Source organism: Trichomycterus rosablanca, chromosome 5 (genome assembly GCF_030014385.1).
Source record: "Trichomycterus rosablanca isolate fTriRos1 chromosome 5, fTriRos1.hap1, whole genome shotgun sequence".
Taxonomy (NCBI): Eukaryota; Metazoa; Chordata; class Actinopteri; order Siluriformes; family Trichomycteridae; genus Trichomycterus; species Trichomycterus rosablanca.
Window position 1 is genome coordinate 22,601,755 of NC_085992.1, and position 22,677 is coordinate 22,624,431.

General features: G+C 39.5%; 1 protein-coding gene across 1 annotated transcript in view; it reads right to left on the bottom strand.

The window, feature by feature from the left end:
• wdr11 (WD repeat domain 11) overlaps positions 1–22,677 on the bottom strand; it is a 158,162-nt gene that overhangs the window by 40,620 nt on the left and 94,865 nt on the right. The window contains exons 12-14 of the mRNA XM_062994980.1: positions 19,863–19,969; positions 17,652–17,727; positions 14,808–14,916 (exon numbers count right to left, since the gene is read on the bottom strand). Of these exons, the coding sequence (XP_062851050.1) occupies positions 14,808–14,916; positions 17,652–17,727; positions 19,863–19,969 (292 nt within the window). The remainder of the gene's footprint in view (positions 1–14,807; positions 14,917–17,651; positions 17,728–19,862; positions 19,970–22,677) is intronic.

Below are 22,677 nucleotides of genomic sequence, written 5' to 3' on the forward strand. Positions count from 1 at the left end.
TATTTTGGGTTCAAACTGTCTGCAATAAAAAAAAAGTCAAAGTAAATAAAAGGAACACTGCATTTTTATTTTATTTGCATTTTTTATACTGTCCCAACTTTTTCTGATTTGGGGTTGTACAAAAGTATTGGGACACCCCTTCTATTTTTTTAATTCACGTATTTCAGCCAGAACAATTGATAACAGGAGTACTAATTTATATATCAATTATATAAAGACAATTCTATGCCACCAACTTTGCAGCAACAGTATAGAAAATGCTCTTTCCTGGTCCTGCATTATGTTTGATTGCTTAATAAGATTTTAACATCATGTTTTACACTTTGGTTACACTCATGACATGACAGGTAGTTAGGTTACATATGATTCATCAATTTTATTTTATTCAATTTGTTCATTTACTAATGTTTCAGGTTTTACTACGCTGACACACTAACATACAATTGTATTAAACAAAATGTACAAATTGCTCCTTCAATGCTTATAAGCTGTCCTTGTCCCAGGGCAGCAAAGTAACTCCAAACCATGAAGCTGGTTTCTAAACCAGTTCTAAATCGGTTTTGTGTTGCATTTAAAAACTTGTGTATACACTGTAGTTTGGTTAAATATTCCATCTATTATGTGTGATATCACTAATTTTCATAATTCTTTGTGGTACTTGGGGCACTTTGTTAGTAAGTGTTTGATTGTTAGAGGTATTCTACAGTGGCATGTGTCCCAGTGTGGTATTTTGTATAATACATTTTATTTATATAGCGCTTTTCAAGATACTCAAAGACGCTTTACATAAGACAAATAATCAAAACAAATACATACACCATACAAATCATAGTACAAAATCAAAATAGTACATCAACATCAAGAATAATTAAGATAAAAACAAAGAGAGCAGCATAAGACAGTTCATTAAAAATTAGCTAAATTATGAGAGAGAACAACAAATATAGAACAATTTCTTAAAATTAGACAGAAACAGGACAGATTCACATGCAATCAGGAAACTGAAAACTTTACAAGTTTTAGGATCTAGGACTTCACATTTCTGTCGTGATCTAAGTATAAAAACTATTAAAAAGAATAGCAAAAATAAAAGCATTTATTTCGTGTTGTTACAAGTTAAATGCCATTTTGAATAGATGAGTTTTGAGAAGTGACTTGAATTTGGACAGGTCAGGACAATCTCGTAGGTGTTTGGGGAGAGCATTCCATAAAGATGGAGCAGCTATGGAAAAGGCCCTGTCACCCCAGGTCCGGTATTTGGACCTAGAGGGTATGGACAGTAGGTTAGCCTCAGAAGAGCGAAGGCTACGGGAGGGAATGTGATGATGGAGCAGGTCGGTGAGGTAGGATGGGGCCTGATTATGGAGAGCTTTGTGAGTGAATAGAAGAATTTTGAATTGAATGCGTTGAGCAACGGGAAGCCAATGAAGTTTTTGGAGAACAGGTGTAATATGATCACGGGCGCGAGTATGAGTAAGGAGGCGAGCAGCTGAATTCTGGATATACTGAAGTTTTTTTAGGATTTTGTTAGATGTACCATAAAGGATGCTATTGCAATAATCAATTCTGGATGTAATAAAAGCATGAATCAAGGTTTCGGCGGCAGAAAAGGAGAGTGATGGACGTAGACGTGCTATGTTTTTTAGATGAAAGAAAGCAGTTTTTGTATATATACTGTCTGTTTGGCCCGCTTTCCAGGCAGCGACTTTGGTCTGCCGGGATGATGGGGTGAATGCTGTGGAGCTTGTTCTCCCTCTGCATCTTCTATACATTCTGCCACATATTTTTATATAGGCCATAATTGGTGGTTTTATGTCTGATGGGGGTAGTTTGAAGTTTATAGATTTCCCTATGGTTGTGTTGTTTGCTATCTAGTCTGCTTTTTCATCTTTGGTAATGCCACAGTGTCCCGGGATTCTTTCAGTGTTCCCATTCTTTTATTCAGTATCAGGTGATGGAGAAACAGCATTTTCGTTGCTTGGAGGCGGGCTGGGAGTACATTTTATTGCTCTTTGTAAAACTGAGCTCCTAATATGCTCTATACCCATTTGTAGAGGATGCGCTTCTGTTGGGTAAATCGAGCTGTTTAATTTACATTTACATTTTCAGCAATTAGCAGACGCCTTTATCCAAAGCGACTTACATTACAGTTACAGTATATAGTCTGAGCAATTGAGGGTTAAGGGCCTTGCTCAAGGGTCCAACAACAGCAACCTGGCAGTGGTGGGGCTTGAACCAGCAACCCTCTGATCACTGGTCCAGTACCTTAACCACTAGGCTACAGCTGGCCCTGTTTAATGGGAGAATTGCCTTATCCATACGCTGGTCGGCTACTATTGCTGTTAATACAAAGTCTGTCATCAGCTAAATGTCCAGCATGATGCTTAAATTTTCATAGGGGAAGGGCATTGGTGTGTGGTTAAATAATGGTATTTGGTTATTGGCACTTAATGACGGGCATACACTACATCTCACTATATAGACTATACTATATAGACAATCTAGAGTGTATTCAATGATCTTCAGAGTGTGTTCTGCTGGATCTCTCTGACCACCTTTCTAATATTGTGTTGGTTCCCCTTTTGCTGCCAAAACAGCCCTGACCAAGGTGTGCTGTGGTATCTGGCACCAAGATGTTAACAGCAGATTCTTTAACTCCTGTAAGTTGCGAGGTGGGGCCTCCATGGATCGGACTTGTTTGTCCTCACATCCCACAGATGCTCGACTGGTTTGAGATCTGGGAGATTTTGAGGCCAAGTCAACACCACAAACTTGTTGTTGTGCTCCTCAAACCATTCCTGAACCATTTTTGCTTTGTAGCAGGGCGCATTATCCTGCTGAAAGTGGCCACAGCCATCAGGGAATACCGTTTCCATGAAAGGGTGTACATGGTCTGCAACAATACTTAGGTAGTTGGTACGTGTCAAAGTAACATCCACATGTATGGCAGGACCCAAGGTCTCCTAGCAGAACATTGCCCAAAGCATCACACTGCCTCCGCCGGCTTGCCTTCTTCCCATAGCATGCATCCTGGTGCCATGTGTTTCCCAGGTAAGCAAGGCACACGCACCCGGCCATCCACGTGATGTAAAAGAAAACATGATTCATCAGACCAGACCACCTTCTTTCATTGCTCCGTGGTCCAGTTCCGATGCTCACGTGCCCATTGTTGGCGCTTTTGGCGGTGGACAGGGTCAGAATAGCACCCTGACTGGTCTGTGGCTATGCAGCTACCATACGCAACAAACTGTGATGCACTGTGTATTCTGACACCTTTCTATCAGAAACAGCATTAACTTCTTCAGCAATTTGAGCTACAGTAGCTCGTCTGTTGGATCAGACCACACAGGCCAGCCTTCGCTACCTACGTGCATCAATGAGCCTTTGCCACCCATGACCCTTGGCCACCCATGACCCTGTCGTCGGTTTACTACTGTTTCTACCTTGGACCACTTTTGATACTGACCACTGCAGACTGGGAACACCCCACAAGAGCTGCAGTTTTGGAGATGCTCTGACCCAGTCGTCTAGCCATCACAATTTGGCCCTTGTCAAACTTACTTAAATCCTTACACTTGCCAATTTTTCCTGCTTCTAACACATCAAGTTTGAGGACAAAATGTTCACTTGCTGCCTAATATATCCCACCCACTAACAGGTGCCGTGATGAAGAGATAATCAGTGTTCACTTCACCTGTCAGTGGTTATAATGTTATGCCTAGTCGGTGTATATTGAGGTTGAATAGGGTGACCAATAGTATGGTCCCCTGTGGGACCCCCATGTCCTGGGGATGGTATTTTGAGAGTTGTTAACTCTTACTCGTTAGAAAGACTGCTATAAAAATTGGTAGTCACCATTAGAATCCAGCCTGTTGTATGCCTTTTAGTGTGCCCTGCCTTCAGGTCCTTTCAAAGGCTATAAGTCAAAGCATCTTCTTCCTTTACAAAAGCTGCTCTGTGATTGATTTATGGTGTGGTCATGCTGAAGTCAATACCAGTCTACTGTTGACCATTCTTTCCATTGTTTCCCATAAGCAGCTAGTTAGTGCTACCGGCCTGTAGATAAATTGGTCACTGTGGTCTTTCCGAGGTTTGGAAAAGGCAATGACCATCACTTTTCTTCACATATCTGGGAAAACCCTGGAGGCGCATATCTGCAGTTTCCGGGAGGCTGGGAGTAGGTGCTTTATCTTTTGATAATGTATGTCATTGGGTTCAGTTGCCATGTGTCCGAGTCATCTGTCTGGAAGTTGAGGCCTTTCCGCCTGATTCAGAATGTCTTTACCTCCATCAATTGTTGTAGATGGTTGAGTTGAGTTCAGCATGACTATTTGAATTACAAACGATGATAGTTTTGTCAGTGGCATTTTTGTTAGTGTCGATTTCATTAATATAAATCTTTCCGATTGGACTGAACGGGTTTGAGCCATCTGGCTGATCCGGATAATTTATTGGGTCTATTATTATTATTAACGATCACATTCGGTTCATGAAGAGTTCATTACTCCTGCTCTCCACCCACCTTGAAGCCCAACAATGGGATGCACAGAGCCGCAGAACTCCAGCGGTTGTGCAGCAGGGATACGAGAGTAATATACTTGAGACCTGATATTATTGGTACTCAATAATAGTAAGTAAGTAACTAAGTAAGTAAAGTTTATTTATATAGCGCTTTTCTAGGACCAAGCCACAAAGTGCTTTACAATGCGGTCAAGTATAATACAATAAAAACACAAAAATTAATAATCATAAAAGCTACACAGTGACATAAAAACATTAATACAATAGCACAAATAAAAATTATAAATGCACTTTAACTACACATACATACATATACTGTATATACACACATATACATACACAAACATACACATACACTTTACCAAAGAACGTCAGCCCCATTGCTTAAGATCACTACTCTGAAATGCTAATGAATAAAAATGTGTCTTAAGACATTTCTTGAAGGTTAATGTAGACTCAGAGAGTCTGATATCGAGTGGGAGACTATTCCATAATTTAGGAGCCTGGACAGAAAAAGCACAGTCCCCTTTCCGCCTCTGTTTGGTACGGGGCACAACCAGAAGCTCTTTATTAGATGACCTCAAAGACCTACAACTTTTGTGAGGAACCAGCAATTCACAAATATAATCAGGTGCTTCCCCATGTAGAGCTTTAAAGGTAAGAACTAAAATTTTAAAATCTATCCTAAATTTTACTGGCAACCAATGAAGTGAGGCCAGCACTGGACTGATGTGGTCTCTACGTCTAGTTTTTGTGAAAAGCCGAGCAGCTGCATTCTGAACCATCTGGAGTCTTGACACAGCTCCTTGACTGAGGCAAGTATACAAAGCATTGCAGTAATCCAGTCGAGATGAAATAAAAGCATGGATGATTTTCTCTAAGTCTTGAAAAGACAAAACCTGTCTAAGCTTTGCAATATTTCTTAGCTGAAGGAAGCAAGACTGAACAAGCTTATTTATAAGGCCAGAAAATTGCAAGTGAGAATCAAACACAACACCCAAATTTCTTGGGGAAGTGTTAATTCTTGAAACGAGAGAACCAAGGGCCATCTCCAAATCTCTGGGTATGTTGTCTAGACCAACAACTAGAACTTCGGTTTTGTCCTCATTTAATTTAAGAAAATTATAATTCATCCAATTCTTGATAGCTGCAATGCACTCAGTTAGATTGCCTAATCCACTGAATTCATTTCGTTTAACAGAGAGGTACAGTTGCATATCGTCTGCATAAAAATGAAAAGAAATATTAAAACGTCTAATTAAATTACCCAGGGGGAGCATATATAATAAGAATAAAACAGGGCCAAGAATAGAACCCTGAGGTACCCCACAGGTAAAATCAGCCTTCAAGGACATCTTATCTCCAATGGAAACAGAAAATTTCCCATTGGATAAAAATGACCGAAACCAATCCAGTGCTGATCCTGATATGCCAACCCATTCACTGAGCCTGTTTATTAGGATATCATGATCTACTGTATCAAAGGCTGCACTAAGATCAAGTAAAACCAACACTGTTATTTCCCCTGAATCTGAGTGCATTAAAATATCATTTAAGATTCTCACCAGTGCAGTTTCTGTGCTGTGCTTTTTTCGAAAACCAGACTGAAAAAGACATTATTTTCTTCCAGTGCATGCAGAAGTTGATCAGACACAACCTTCTCCAAGATTTTTGATATAAAAGAAAGTTTTGAAATGGGTCTAAAGCTAGCACAATCATTTGGGTCAAGGCCTGGTTTCTTCAAAAGAGGCTGTACACTTGCCACTTTAAAACAGGTTGGTACAATGCCCGAACTAAGAGAAAGGTTCACAATGGCTAGCAAAAGAGGACCCACTGATTTCAAAACTTTTTTAAGAAAGTTAGGAGGAATCACATCAAATGAACTAGAAGATGGTTGCAGGTACTGCACGATTCCCATTAGCTCATCCATAGAAATAGGGGTAAAACAATTTAAAATATCACTGTTATAGCTATAGATTTTAGACTAAGCCCCAAAGTAAAAACCAAATCCAAAGTATGTCCACGAACATGGGTTGGGCCTGACACATGTTGCACAAAATTAAAAGATTCAGCAGTATCTAAGAATTCTTTGGACCATCCACTTGCACTGTCATCTACATGCATGTTAAAATCCCCTAACAATAAAATCTTATCAAAGTCAAGTACAATGGATGACAACAATTCCGAGAATTCTAATAGAAAATATGCATTTGTCTTAGGTGGCCGATAAATTACAACACAAAGCACTGGGTTATCACTTAAAACTTTAAAAGCCAGCAGTTCAAAACTTTCAAATACCTCCAAAGACACAGGAGAACAATTTAAACTGTTTTTAAAAACAGCAGCAAGTCCACCCCCATGCCCAATTAATCTTGGGCAATTAAAGCATCTATAATCTGGTGGGCACAGTTCGGAGAGTTGACAGCTCTCACCAGGCTTCATCCACGTCTCTACTATAAACATAAAATCAAGATCCTTAGAAGAAATAAAATCATTCAGCATAAAAGTTTTGTTTGAAATTGAACGAGCATTTATAAGTGCCATCTGTACAATAGAGCGATACTCCAGTTCCGACAGAGACGCAAAGTATATTTTCCGCAAATTACTGCCTATCACACCTCTGGCTCTGAAAGCAGGCTTCACTGAAGGGATGCATTGAAGTGAGTCTGACTGTACCGCTCCCTCTCTTCTACGGCGAAGTGGGCGTACCCGGACAGGCCAGCTGAGCGCCGATGTGTCAGGCTGAACACACCTGAGATGAATAGGTCTGAAATTCAATGAGTAATTGCGGACAAGATCATGTGCAGAATTCACTCCGCGTTTCCCATCCCACTCCGTGGACAGCGTTGTCATGGAGACGACACCGCTACTAGTGTGCAAGGCAGCAGCGCTCTGATGACGTGTTTGCTGAGCGGCAGTGCGCACGGCTGACCAGAAGGATGGAATAGTGTTACCGTTTCGAAAATAAACAAGCTTTCTCCTTGAGCCCCTGTGAATATAACGAGGCCGGCGAAAGAGTCCAAGCTGTTTGATGACCAGAACGCACGATGGAGTAGTGCAATTGTTGAACTTCATCAGCTGGTCAACGGAATAGTTCAACATTGTGCCGATCCCAGGAACAAACTCATCCACCTTTCACCACCAGCCGCAGACGTCACGCGATGCACAGCAGAAAGAACAAAAGTATCAAAGAACAAATGAAAGTATCAAAAGTGACATAAAAAGAAATAGAGCCACAGGGTGTGTAAAAAGATGAAAACGAAAAACGATAATAAAACAATAAAATACGACAAAATGACCCTGAGCCAACAGTGAAGGCCCTTTCTCCTCATGGCAAACAAGGTGCCTCACCCGCTCGCCTTTTATGAACAGCATGGCAAGGCTGTGGACCTATTCTAACCAGGTTTGTTACGAGAAAGGGGCAGGGGTCCAACATCACCTTGCACAAATCAAGGTCTATTAAGACATGAAGAAAAGCTTGGTTTAAAGATACTCAAGTGGCCTGCCCAGAGCTCTGACCTTGGCCCACTTAAGAGCTTTTGAATAAACTGAAACATTAATTGTGGCTTTCTTGACCAACATCAGTGCCCAGCTATACGAAGGCCCTGCCTTAAAGTCTAGACTTTGGCTAGACCATTGAAGGCCATTTAGAGACATGTTCCAAAGCCACTTCAGTGTTGTTTGTGCTGTATGCTTTAGGTCATTGCTATGTTTAGGGGTGAACTGTCACACCAACCTGAGGAGGGGAAATAAAGTGCTAAGTGTAAAGAAAATAAAGAGCAGAGACAAATACAATGTGGTAATGAATTCCATAGCTTGGGTGCCACAACGCTGAATGATTTACCACCAGTATTAACTAATCTGAATTAAGGCACTAAGTGACATAGGTGAATTTGTGGGACAGTAAGGGTGTCAAGTCAACTTTATTTATATAGCGCTTTTTACAATAGACATTTGTCTCAAAGCAACTTTACAGAATCCAGGACCAACAGACCAAAAGCCCTGTTGAGCAAGCCGAGGGCGACAGTGGGTGTAGAAGTTTGGATAAATATCCTGCAAATGAAAGGCAGAGGGAGGCAAAGTGAAGATAATTTTGGCCCTTACATAGATCAGTTTCGCTGGCATAACAGTCAAAATTAGGAACATGACTGTGAATGAACTGATCAAAAGATAGCATGTAAATGATAAATATAAGAGGGCTTAGGACTAAGACCTGGGAATATCCTTGTGTAACAGCCCGGAGGAAGCGGTGTGGTTGAGTAGATCAAAAGTGAAGTCTATTGATGAGGTAGGAAATAAACCAGGAAAGAGCAGTGTCAGTAATGTCAAATGCTTAGAGGTGGAAGATAAGTATGTTATGATTAACCATATCAAATGCAGCACTTCAATCTAAAATGAGGAAAACACTGAGCACACCTGAGTAAATAGCGAGAACATTGTTTAAAACCTGCAGAAGGGCTGTCTCAGTACTGTGCGTTGAGCAGAACCCAGACTAAAAAGGCTTAAAAAGAGCGCTGTTGATTAGGTACAACTGCATTTGAGTGGATGCAAAACTTTTATAATAGCGTAGTCAAAAAGGAAAAAATTTAGCAATTGCTCGGTTAGTGTGCCCAGATTAGCTTTTTAAGAATAGAAGTGAAGCAATGACCTGAAGCAAGGTAGAACTGAATGTCTTTTTTTAAAGTGGGGTTGGAGGATCACCAATGTGGATGGTACAATCATTGAATTTAACTATTAGCTCAGAGATAAAGTCTGGCTCAGTAGAAAAAGGTTTGTGGAGTTCGAAGAAATGCATCTATGAAGAATAAATAATGTCTTTATTTGTCATATATACATATATACAGGTGTACAGTACAACAAATTCTTTCTTCGCATATTCCAGCTTGTATGGAAGTTGGGGTCAAAGAGCAGGGTCAGTCATTGTATGGCGCCCCTGGAGCAGAGAGGGTTAAAAGCCTTGCTCAAGAGCCCAACAGTGGTTGCATAACAGAGCTGGGATTTAAACTCTCAACCTAGTCCAAAGCTCAATCCACTAGGCTAACATTACGACCACCTTCCTAATACTGTTTTGGTCCCCCTTTTGCTGCCAAAACATCTCTGACCCATGGACTCCACTAGACCCCTGAAAGTGTGCTGTGGTATCTGGCTCCAAGATGTTAACAGCAGATCCTTTAACTCCTGTAAGTTGCGAGGTGGGGCCTCCATGGATCAGACTTGTTTGTCCATCACATTCCACAGATGCTCGATTGGACTGAGATCTGGGGAATTTGGAGGCCAGTTCAACACCTCAAACTCGTTGTTGTTCTCCTCAAACCATTCCTAAACCATTTTTGCTTTGTAGCAGGGCGCATTATCCTGCTGAAAGAGGCCACAGCCATCAGGGAATACCGTTTCCATGAAAGGGTGTACATGGTCTGCAACAATGCTTAAGTAGTTGGTACGTGTAAAAGTAACATTTACATGTATGGCAGGACCCAAGGGTTCCCAGCAGAACATTGCCCAAAGCAGCACATTGCCTCCACCGGCTTGCCTTCTTCCCATAGTGCATCCTGGTGCCATGTGTTTCCCAGTTAAGCATGCACATGCACCCGGCCTTCCACATGAAGTAAAAGTAAACGTAATTCATCAGACCAGGCCACCTTCTTCCATTGCTCCGTGGTCCAGTTCCGATGCTCATGTGCCCATTGTTGGCGCTTTTGATGGCGAACAGGGGTCAGCATGGGCACCCCCATATATCAGAACCAGCATTAACTTCTTCAGCAATTTGAGCTACAGTAGCTCGTCTGTTAGATCGGACCACACGGGCCAGCCCTCGCTCCCCACGTGCATCAATGAGCCTTGGCCCATGACCCTGTCTCTGATTTACCACTGTTCCTTACTTGGACCACTTTTAATAGATACTGACCACTGCAGACCAGGAACACCCCACAAGAGCTTTTTGTTTTGAAGATTATAAATGAATCCACAACAGTTTTGAAGATGCTCTGACCCAGTCGTCTGGCCATCACAATTTGGCCCTTGTCAAACTTGCTGAAATCCTTACGCTTGTCCTTTTTTTCCTGCTTCTAACACATCAACTTTGAGCATAAAATGTTCACTTGCTGCCTAATATATCCCACCCACTAACAGGTGCCATAATGAGGAGATGATCAATGTTATTCACTTCACCTTTCAGTGATCATAATGTTATGCCTGGTCAGTGTATATGGGTCAAAGACGAGACGTAACTTTTTAGTGTCCCCACTTGATAAATAATATACAATTATATTAATATAAGTGGATATACCTTCAATCTACTCCATTTGTACATCTTAACTGAAACCTAAAGTAATTTTTACAGAAAATGTATGATTTTTGAAAAGATAACCCTTGAAACCCCCAAAATGTCATTCAGTGCAACGGTCCCCCTACCTCTTTAAGTAATAAAACATTAAGAAAAAACTAATTAATCTTAAGTAAAACTTAAAATTTACTGCTTTGGCATAATTGTACAAATGTCATGTGTGACATATTAAATAATATTCAATCAGATGTGTTTTTTAATATTAATAATATTCAGGACACTTTCAGTCCCCATTTTCCCAATCTTCAGTTGTCATTCAGTACAACGTTAATAAAAAGCCTCATTTTAATATTTGATCAAGTTACTGCAGTCATGTGACCAATTATAACAACAAAAGAAGACACCTGGGGACCCTTCAGCACACACACGAGGTCAATGCATTTTAACATTATTTGATAAAAATGTCTTTTTACTGACATAGTACATTAAAGAACAAAACTAAGTGTCATTCAGTACAACACAGAAAACGTAATATTACGGTTAATCTTGTAAACAAACAAGGTTATTAACATTTAAATGTGAATATGTGTAGAAATGTCTTTGAGCTAAGGTCAATGTTAGCTTTTGCTAACCACTGGGATAACTGTAAAATGTGCTAAAGTAAAATTTCTGTCATTCAGTACAACAACAGTCATTCAACAGAATTTCGCTGTTGCACTAAATTGACAATGACATTGTTATACTGACTTTTTAATGTTTTAAAATTATTTTTAAATATTAAAAGCACTTTTTTCCATTCTAGTCTTCCTTAATAAGAGCAGTAATTACAATGAATATTAATAATTATGTTTTTGATGAAGTGGTCCCTGAGATTTTGTTATTGTCAAGTACGATGACCTGCCATTCGTTGGGCAGGTACTGCTGTCTGTAGGAGATGAGGTGCAAGTTAGCTGCATGCTACAAAATTGAAACAGAAATTCCTTTGTGTGGCCAAATCCACCTGATAAAATTTACTACCTTAAGTCTGATGTCAAAATCATAATCGCAGAACCAAAGCCATGTACAGCAAGAACCTCAAGGTTAACAACAAAAGACTGGAAAACATTTGTTCAGTTCATGAAATAAAATGCGACTTCAAATGGTTTTCACGGCTGAATGAATTTAGATTTACTGCAGCAACTTTTTCACGTGTTATGACACAAATTCCACACTTCCACACTGTTCTGGTGCCTTACAAGTTGTTATGATGGCTTCATTAGCTATGTTTTTCATTGCCTTACTTTTTTCATGATGTAGTAATATTATAACACATACTTGCCACTGGTGTGGCATATTTTCATTCCACTACTGCTACTTTAATCAATAAAGAACTTAAAAACAAATTAAGTCATGAATATTCTGATGTAACAGGATAATTTGGAGTATGTCATTCAGTGCAACATAAAATCATCATACAGTGCAACAAAAACATTTGCTTAAAATAACTGTAATAAGTAATTATTATATATTTTTTTTCATGTGAATGCAAGAGAATCCAGGCCTGCTTCATAGAAAAACATAGAGTTTGATTAGGTTTCAAATAGAATAGAATGTGTAGCAAAAACATCTTGTATACAAATAAACAAAATCCCAAGACGCATTAGAGTACAAACAATGCACAGAAAATTCAAAAGAGTAAGTACAGTTTCTTCTGAGGTTTTAAATCTTTTGTAAGAGAAATATTAAACTTATAAATTTGAAATGGCTAAGATTGTTCCTTGTGTGTGTATTTTGTCATAAATTAGTCGTTGCACTGAATGACATTTTTGTGCCCTTGTTGTGTGTCAACAACACTAAAACTATCAAATAAGCAAAATGCTGAGAAAAAAAATACATATTTACATAGGTGACACATTTGTGCACAATATTAAATGAAAAAATTATACAATTTAACCATTTTATTTTTTTGGTACTTGGAACACCCTATTCGTCTTTCACCCACATATACAGGGGTTGGACAAAATAACTGAAACACCTGGTTTTAGACCACAATAATTTATTAGTATGGTGTAGGGCCTCCTTTTGCGGCCAATACAGCGTCAATTCGTCTTGGAAATGACATATACAAGTCCTGCACAGTGGTCAGAGGGATTTTAAGCCATTCTTCTTGCAGGATAGTGGCCAGGTCACTACGTGATGCTGGTGGAGGAAAACGTTTCCTGACTCGCTTCTCCAAAACACCCCAAAGTGGCTCAATAATATTTAGATCTGGTGACTGTGCAGGCCATGGGAGATGTTCAACTTCACTTTCATGTTCATCAAACCAATCTTTCACCAGTCTTGCTGTGTGTATTGGTGCATTGTCATCCTGATACACGGCACCGCCTTCAGGATACAATGTTTGAACCATTGGATGCACATGGTCCTCCAGAATGGTTCGGTAGTCCTTGGCAGTGACGCGCCCATCTAGCACAAGTATTGGGCCAAGGGAATGCCATGATATGGCAGCCCAAACCATCACTGATCCACCCCCATGCTTCACTCTGGGCATGCAACAGTCTGGGTGGTACGCTTCTTTGGGGCTTCTCCACACCGTAACTCTCCCGGATGTGGGGAAAACAGTAAAGGTGGACTCATCAGAGAACAATACATGTTTCACATTGTCCACAGCCCAAGATTTGCGCTCCTTGCACCATTGAAACCGACGTTTGGCATTGGCACGAGTGACCAAAGGTTTGGCTATAGCAGCCCGGCCGTGTATATTGACCCTGTGGAGCTCCCGACGGACAGTTCTGGTGGAAACAGGAGAGTTGAGGTGCACATTTAATTCTGCCGTGATTTGGGCAGCCGTGGTTTTATGTTTTTTGGATACAATCCGGGTTAGCACCCGAACATCCCTTTCAGACAGCTTCCTCTTGCGTCCACAGTTAATCCTGTTGGATGTGGTTTGTCCTTCTTGGTGGTATGCTGACATTACCCTGGATACCGTGGCTCTTGATACATCACAAAGACTTGCTGTCTTGGTCACAGATGCGCCAGCAAGACGTGCACCAACAATTTGTCCTCTTTTGAACTCTGGTATGTCACCCATAATGTTGTGTGCATTGCAATATTTTGAGCAAAACTGTGCTCTTACCCTGCTAATTGAACCTTCACACTCTGCTCTTACTGGTGCAATGTGCAATTAATGAAGATTGGCCACCAGACTGGTCCAATTTAGCCATGAAACCTCCCACACTAAAATGACAGGTGTTTCAGTTATTTTGTCCAACCCCTGTACATATGTGTGTTTGTTACAGACACAAACCGCAGTTTGTCACCAACCTAAGAAAAGCAGCTAACTACAGTTAGCTACAGTTTTAGATACATTTATTTCAGAAGTGGTCATATATAAGTGTGATTTGACTACAGCATTTCACCTTTGTACAACTACCCCCAAGTGTTTTTGTTTGCCCCGTCAAAAAAAAAAAAAAAAAAAAAAAAAAAAAAAAAAAAAAAACACTGGACTTAAAAAATATGAACTGTGGGTTCGTTAGTCATTCATTTATTCATTAGATACTGGACAGACAATTCTTTAACATTACTGTCATTACCTAATTGATCTAAAACTGATTTATTTATACACCCACAACAATTACAGAGGGCTGCAATGCACCACAAAACAAACACACAATAAAAACACAGGGGAGCAGAGGGTTATAATTCAGGCCCTGGTCATTAGACGATGGCACTATAGATATTTACCCAAGGGGTGTAATCTGAATGAAAATGAGCTGACTGAGGGAGCAGAGAGAAGCATCAATTATTAACTTTTATGTGAGGCTTTTTCTTTCTGGAAATTACTAGCATTGTTACGTTGTTTACGAGCCCTGTGGTGAAAGATGGACAAGAACAATTTGCTCTTCTTTATGAGTTTTCTGGGTGGATAATGAAGTTGGCCTCCTTGCTGAACAAAGCAAACTTTCCAGAGCACCCCCAATCCCCTCTGGGAGCTGCTAAAAAGAATAAAAAACACAAACTTTACCAGTGCTGTAACAGTGGGAAAATTCTTGGCCATCTCACGCAGCAAGGTGCCAGTGCGCACATCCCACAGTTCCAGGGGCTTGTCTTTGAACACCACAACCAAATACTGCCTACACACACAGCCCGAAAGATAGACAGAGAAAACACACACACACACAGAGAGAGAGAGAGAGAGAGAGAGAGAGAGAGAGAGAGAGAGAGAAACTTTAACATCCTGTTTTAATTCAAGCTTGGACCACTAAAAAGTTTTGCTTCAATCATTAAGATGAGCACTGTCACCTAAAAGCAAAAAGGTCCTGAGTTCGATTCCCAAGTGGATTAGTGCGGGTCCTTTCTGTGTGGAGTTTGCATTTTCTCCTTGTGTCCATATTGGTTTCCCCTGACAGTGCCAGTTTCCTCCCACAATTCAAAGGCATGCAGTCAAGCCAATGGAAGATAATAAATTGCCCTAGGTGTGAATCTGTGTGTGTCCTGTGATGGACTGGCGACCTGTCCAGGGTGTTTTCTATCTTTTGCCCGGTAAATACCCACCACAAACCTGAATAGGATTGGTAGCTGCCTCCGGTCAAGCAAGCTTTGCACAATAAGGGTTTAAAAGCTGCCATGCAGGAAGAAAGCAATGCATGAGAGGCAGCACCATAAAGAATACATGTTTGTAGCTGATAACATTAAGAAAAGCAGCAGCAAAGGCTTTTTTGCACCATAGCCTTTAAGACTTTTACTTTATAATTTCAATTCTACAACCCCAAATCAGAAAAAGTTGGGACAGAATGGAAAATACAAATAATAGGCCTGCATTTCAGGCCTGCAAAACATTCCAAAAAAAGTTGAGACAGTAAAGCATTCACCGCTTTGTAATGTTACCATTCCTTTTCACCACATTTAAAAGATGTTTTGGTACAGAGGACACCAAGCGATTTAGTGTTTCAGCTTTTATTTTGTCCCATTCTTCCTGCAAACACATCTTAAAATGTGCAACAGTACGGGGTCGTCGTTGTCACATTTTTCGTTCCTCCAGACATTCTCTATTGGGGACAGGTCAGGACTGCAGACAGGTCAGGACTGCAGGCAGGCCAGTCCAGTACCCGTACCCTCTTCTTCTGCAGCCATGCCTTTGTAATGTGTGCGGCATGTGGTTTTGCATTGTCTTGTTGAAAAATGCATGGACGTCCCTGGAAAAGATGACGTCTTGAAGGCAGCATATGTTGCTCTAAGATCTAAATGTACTTTTCAGCATTAATGCTGCCATCACAGAAGTGATAATGATCTTTGCCAAGGGCACTGACACAGCCCCATACCATGACAGACCCTGGCTTTTGAACTTGTTGCTGATATCAGTCTGGATGGTCCCTTTTTGTCTTTGGTCTGGAGAACACATTTTGAATGCTGATTCATCTGACCACAATACACGTTTTCACTGTGTGATGGTCCATCCTAGATGCCTCCGAGCCCAGAGAAGTCAATGCCGCTTCTGGACATGGTTAACATAAGGCTTCTGTTTTAAGTGACATTTGTGCATGTAACTCTGTATTGTTGTGCTTTACGAAGGTTTGCCAAAGTAATCCCTTGTCCATGTGGTTATATCAGCTATTGCTGAGTGGCGGTTCTTGATGCAGTGTCGTCTGAGGGATCGAAAATCACGGGCGATCAGCTTAAGCTTGTGTCCTTGGTCTTTACGCACTGAAATACCTCCCGATTCCTTGAATGGTTTAATGATATTATGCACTGTAAAGGGAGAAATATGCAAATCCCTTCCAATCTTTCTTTGAGGTTCATTGTTTTTAAACATTTCAATAATTTTCTCACGCATTTGTTGACAAACTGGAGATCCTCTGATCATCTTTGCTCATTAAAGACTCTTTCATGGATGCTGCTTTTGTACCAAACCATGATTACAATCACCTGTTGACATCACCTGTTTGGAATCACATAATTATTTAGTTTTTTCACCTCATTAATAGCCCTAAATTGCCCCTGTCCCAACTTTTTTTTTAATGTGTTGCAGACCTGAAATGCAGGAATAGAGGTAAATTAACAAATGAAATAAAGTTGATATACCTTGGGTTCAAATAAAAGTCAAAGTAAATGTAAGGAACACTGTATTTTTATTTTATTAGCATTTTCTATACTGTCCCAATCTTTTCTGGTTTGGGGTTGTATATAATGCACAGGTTTTATACATCCCTGCGGGCTGGTGGAACTGGGCCTATTGTGACCCTGACCAGGATAAAGCAGTAAATGAAAATGAAATGAACTTACCAGTATTAGCTTTGATTTTTACAGAAAGAACACTGTGTTACTATATCACCGACATGAAAAGAATATTTTGTTACAGCTAATACAAGAACTTGGCAGCTTCAATTTAAACCATGATAAATGCTGTAATATTTGATTGTCTTTGATTGACCTTTAGGCTAATGTTCCACCCTGAAACAAAGTCTGTCTAGTTTATCCTGATCTCTACAGGCATTCATGATGAAATATGTATCCACCACTTGTATAAATGAATCAATTCTTTTTGAGCATGATAAAACCCTAAAAATCATTAAGGACCCTTGAGCCTCATCAAAGAACAGATTTGGCCTTGTCTGACAAACAAAAGGGAGAAAAACAAAAGCCTGAGGAATCCCTCTCTAGGGTCAGGTTTGACCTTAATGAAGCATGTCTGGATTGTCTCACTGGCAAAAATACCTCAGAGTGTATGTCAAGCGTTAAATAAGAAACATCAATCACAAGCCAACTCTTAAGAGTGAGCCATCAAGACCAACTACTGCAAATGGCTCATGTGGTACTGAGGAATGAAATAAGTTTGTTTGTAGGGAGTGTGACTGTAGGTCTTGCTTACTTTAGATGTGACACTTTAATCATTTCGATGGCTGGTTCATCATTGCCACGCTCGCCTCGAAATGCAAAACACCTTCCTGTGTATGAGAGAAGGAAAAAGACAGAGAGAGAGAGAAGAAGAGAGTAAAACAGAGAGAGATAAATCTTTTACATTAAGCATAATTACAGCTAAAATAAGCAAAAATAAAAGATATAACATATAGTTTGAATTGGCACCCTTGGTAAAGACAGATACAAAAGTTCATGAAATAACTAAAGTTCATGTTTTAACTAAACTGTCACACCATGGTTCCACACCTGTATTTACTGTAGCTTTTTTGTGCAACCTTTATTTGCCTACAGCACTGAGTCTTCACCTATAGTACTTGATAAAACTAGAGAATATACACAGTTGAATGGAATGACCAATCAAAACAAGAACTGTTTGACCATATGGCTCCGTGGTTTATCTGGCATAAAAAAAGCAAGACCAGAAGAATACTATTAGCACGTGAAGCATGGATATGGGTCAGTGATAAAAAATTATGTTTTATTATCATTATTTTTTTAGCTGCAATTTAAGCTAAATTAGGGCTGGCTCGATATGACTTTTTTTATGTCCGATACTGATAATGCAAATTGAGTATCTGCCCATACCGATACCAATCCAATACCGTCATTTCTCCTCTAAAACAACTAGGCAGTAATAATATATGTCTCAATGCACCATGGGTAAACTAGTTATCTAAATAACAATGCTCAGACTGTGAAACGTATATTCTACAGGAATAAATACAGAACCTACAACATCACACTTATACAAAACTGCTATTTTTATTTTAACTTTTACACACAGAACATTTAGCAGCATTTTTGGCTTGTTTAACAAAAGTGTCTACAATTGGAAGATGTGGATGTCAATCAAACGAGCTGGACCAATTAGAATTTAGTTGAGATTTTCCGTTAAAGCTCTGTCACATTTTTAGATTATTAAAAACCAAAGCGCGCTTATTAAAAACATCAGTGTGTTTTAATTTCTGAATGGCTGTTGCGGATGAGTTGTAGATCAGTGGCACATGCTAATGATGTCATCAAGAGTCAGTAGCAATAAACGGCACTCTGTTGGAACGTATCTACGTGTGTTATTTGCTTTACACACAAACAATTATCTTATTTACATTAAGTGTTATTTACATTAAGCAACAGTATTGCATGTTTTTTTCCTTCCGATATCCGATCCAGTCATTTGGGCCAATATCGGACCAATGTGCCAGTCCTAAACTAAACTAATTAGTTACAAATGAACAATAATTAGGGCTGGTTGTCTTACTTCAAGGTTTGGACAAAAAAATCAGAGCTGATGAAAAATCAAGCCCCCAAAATTTCCTCTTATGATTTAAGTTAACTTTCTGTGATTCTGTCATCGTTGATACTATTTCAACTAAGGGTGCACATTTTGCCAAGCTTATAGCATCCTGTCAAAATCTAAAACACATCACTGAGTTTCATATTAATAAGTCAACTGTATTTATTAAAAACACTAATGTAGTGAATGTCGCAGTAATGTAGAACAATAACATGAACATGAAATTCCACACAAAATAAGTAAAAGTCAGTATCTTATATTCCAAGTGCTAACTAATGCGAATAACAAGGAATAACTATGCAGTTGGTATAATAAATCTCCTTCTGACATTATTAGTGTGATTATTATAAGAGAATAAGCAGATGGTTACCCTAACGGTAGGACATAACGCAAAATTAAATTATTTTGTAAACAAATAGTTATACACAGATCTAATGTGATTATTCGTTCTATTCTATACTATAATGTGCAGAGTTTAAAATACAGTCAGACTCCACACTGATGCAAAACAGCTTCACAGATTGCTATCTGATTTGACACAGTTTTAAGCCGGATGCCCTTCCTAACACAACCCTTCTTATTTTATCCAGGCTTGGGACTGGCATTGAGAGCACAATGACAAGTGCACCACTCGATTTTGTCTTGAATATAGTGATATTTAATATGCTATATTTGAATTTGTCTTGAATATATTCATAAATAAGTTCTTTGAACAGTTTGGGTGAAATGGTTTGAAGTGGTTTATAATCATATCAGTTCTGAAAGAGTTAAATTATTTCTCCCTGCCATTTCTTTGCCTGACTCACTTTTGCACTTTTGTGTGTGTGTGTGTGTGTGTGTGTGTGTGTGTGTGAGTGTGTGCTTTACCTGTGCGCAAGTCAACATGTTGAAGCTCATTCCTCACAAGGCCCATGTTGTTGGGAGCAGAGGTGGCAAATGACAAGAAGCTGGTCAGACTAACCCACTCGATCCCTCTGGGAAAGGATATGATTGAGAAAAAAATAGAAGGGATTGAGAAAGAAAAACTGCCTTGTTTAGAAAACAACATACAAACAATAACTTTAAAGGTCTCAAACAGATTACACAGATTAGACCTCTTTGTGCTAAATTATTTTTGTATAATTCTCATTTTATGCTGCAACATGAATTTGGTAGGGTCAAAATTTGGCGTAAGTGGCAAGAATTCCTCCAACCTATATTCAACCTGTCTTGTGTTAACACTTTAGATTGATGGATGAATTTTTATACCGCACATTTGATGTTTTAATACCAATTAAGCATTGCACAAATCCAACAGGCTCTTTAACTACTTTCACTGACCATGATAATCCCATTATGACCACAATTTACCATCTAAAAACAGCTACTTCTAGCATAACAATGTGTCATGTCACAAGGCACAAATTCTTCTGAATCTGTTTCCAAAAACACAATAAGGTTTAATGTAAATCAGTATACTCCCCAGTCATCAGATCTTAATCCAGAAAGCACTGTTGAAATGTGGTAGTACAGGTGATATGCAGCATGAAAATTCAGCTGACAAACTTGCAGCAATTACGTAATGCATCTATGCCAATATGGTGCCACTATTAACTAGGGCTTCAAAACTGTCTTCTAATGAGATGCTAAAGAGCTTTAAATACACCAATAATATATTAATTAAGCTCTTCATGGACAAAGAAAAAACACAAACAAGCCAAAAAATGTGGTAAACATATGGCCAGTGGTTTCTTTATCTTTTCACACCTACCAAAACCAGGTATAAATTACAGCAGCAGTGTTACTAGAAGTGAGTGCCAGGTCTTCATCCCCCCCATCCCGAGTTAAGTTAATCTGGTACAGTAGGAAGTGGCTATTTTTACTGTTCACAGATAATAAATTGGGCATTTTACATAAATTACCTATATTTTGAAACATGAATGTAAAAGTCAAATTCATTTGTATAGCGCTTTTTACAATGGACATTGTGGGTGGCACGGTGGCTAAGTGGGTAGCACTGTCACCTCACAGCAAGAAGGTCCTGGGTTCGATCCCCAGGTGGGGCGGTCCGGGTCCTTTCTGTGTGGAGTTTGCATGTTCTCCCAGTGTCTGCGTGGGTTTACTCCAGGTGCTCCGGTTTCCTTCCACAGTCCAAAGACATTCAAGTGAGGTGAATTGGAGATACTAAATTGTCCAGGACTGTGTTCGATATAACCTTGTGAACTAATGAACCTTGTGTAATGAGTAACTACCGTTCCTGTCATGAATGTAACCAAAGTGTAAAACATGACGTTAAAATTCTAATAAACAAACAATGGACATTGTCTCAAAGCAACTTTACAGAATCCAGGACCAACAGACCAAAACCCCTGTTGAGCAAGCCGAGGGCGACAGTGGCAAAGAAAAACTCCTTTAAAATTACAGAAAGAAACATTGAGAAGAACTAGACTCAGCAGGGACCTTCAACCTCTTTGGGTGGACTGGAAAATAATTTGAATGAATAGGATTTACACAAACCTACATACACAAAATTAAATTGAACTAAAAGCTATAACTAGTAAAAACAATAATAATGTAAACAATTGGAGTTCTTCATGATTCAGTACAGTCTGTGATAAAGTCCGTAGTGAGTTGTTAAAACATGTGCTCCATCCTGTACATTCCTATTTCTATCTCATTTTCAATCAGTCGCTGTTTGTTTGGGCAAAAGGCATGAAACACTCAGGGACACTGTGAGAACATGCAAACATCACACAAAAAGTACCCTGCCTGCGTGGGCAGGGAATCAAACCCAGGCCTATGTTGCTGTGAGGTGACAGCGTGCTACCCACTGCTCCATTGTGCCGCCATCCCATTTTCAACATTAGTTTGCATTCATGAATTATTCAAGTCAGCAAGCTGATCTAATAATATGGAAATTGAGCTTTATATTTAAAGGAGGCGAAATCACTTCTAGGTTTGATTTACAAAATCTCATAAAGTGGCTGGTTCTCTCAAGAAAGAAAACAAAAAAACAACAGTATGACAGCTTAACAAGGACACACAGTGATATCTGTTTCAACACAAAAGCTACTGAAGCAGCAGGCAGTTGAAAAGTGAGGGTCATAAAAACTGCACGATACCAACACTAACAAGCCTTCTTTTTCTGGGCCCAACATCACTCTATGTGTAAATTCAGCATGAAGAGAATAATTTCGATTGTTTATTTGTAATACTGCATATTTTCAGTGCTGTAGAACACAGAATAATTGCATTTACAGTCAAGCTGAAAAGTCTGCACACCCCTTTCACCGTCTCCACGTTTTTTTACGTTACAGACACATTCTATAATACACTGAGTTCATGTTTTGCCTCAAACATCTACACACACTCACCAATAATTCCGAAGTGAAAACAGGGTTTAGAAAATAAGCAATTTTATTTTACTGGCAAAAATGGTTTATTTAGGGGTTACATATCTGTACACACCCTTACAGGGCTCTAGACTAACGTTTTGCACTGGTTGCACTGGTGCACCTAACTTTTTCTCTTAGGTGCAATAGCACAAAAGTTAGGTGCACCCAAATTTTCGACCGCATCGCATTTAACACCGCAGTTTTACAGGTTCACTTTTTTTTTTTAAATCACTGTCCATACAGGCAATATTGACTTATATATAACTAACAATCTGGTCAACATGGCCTCGTCTGATGATCTGTTTGCT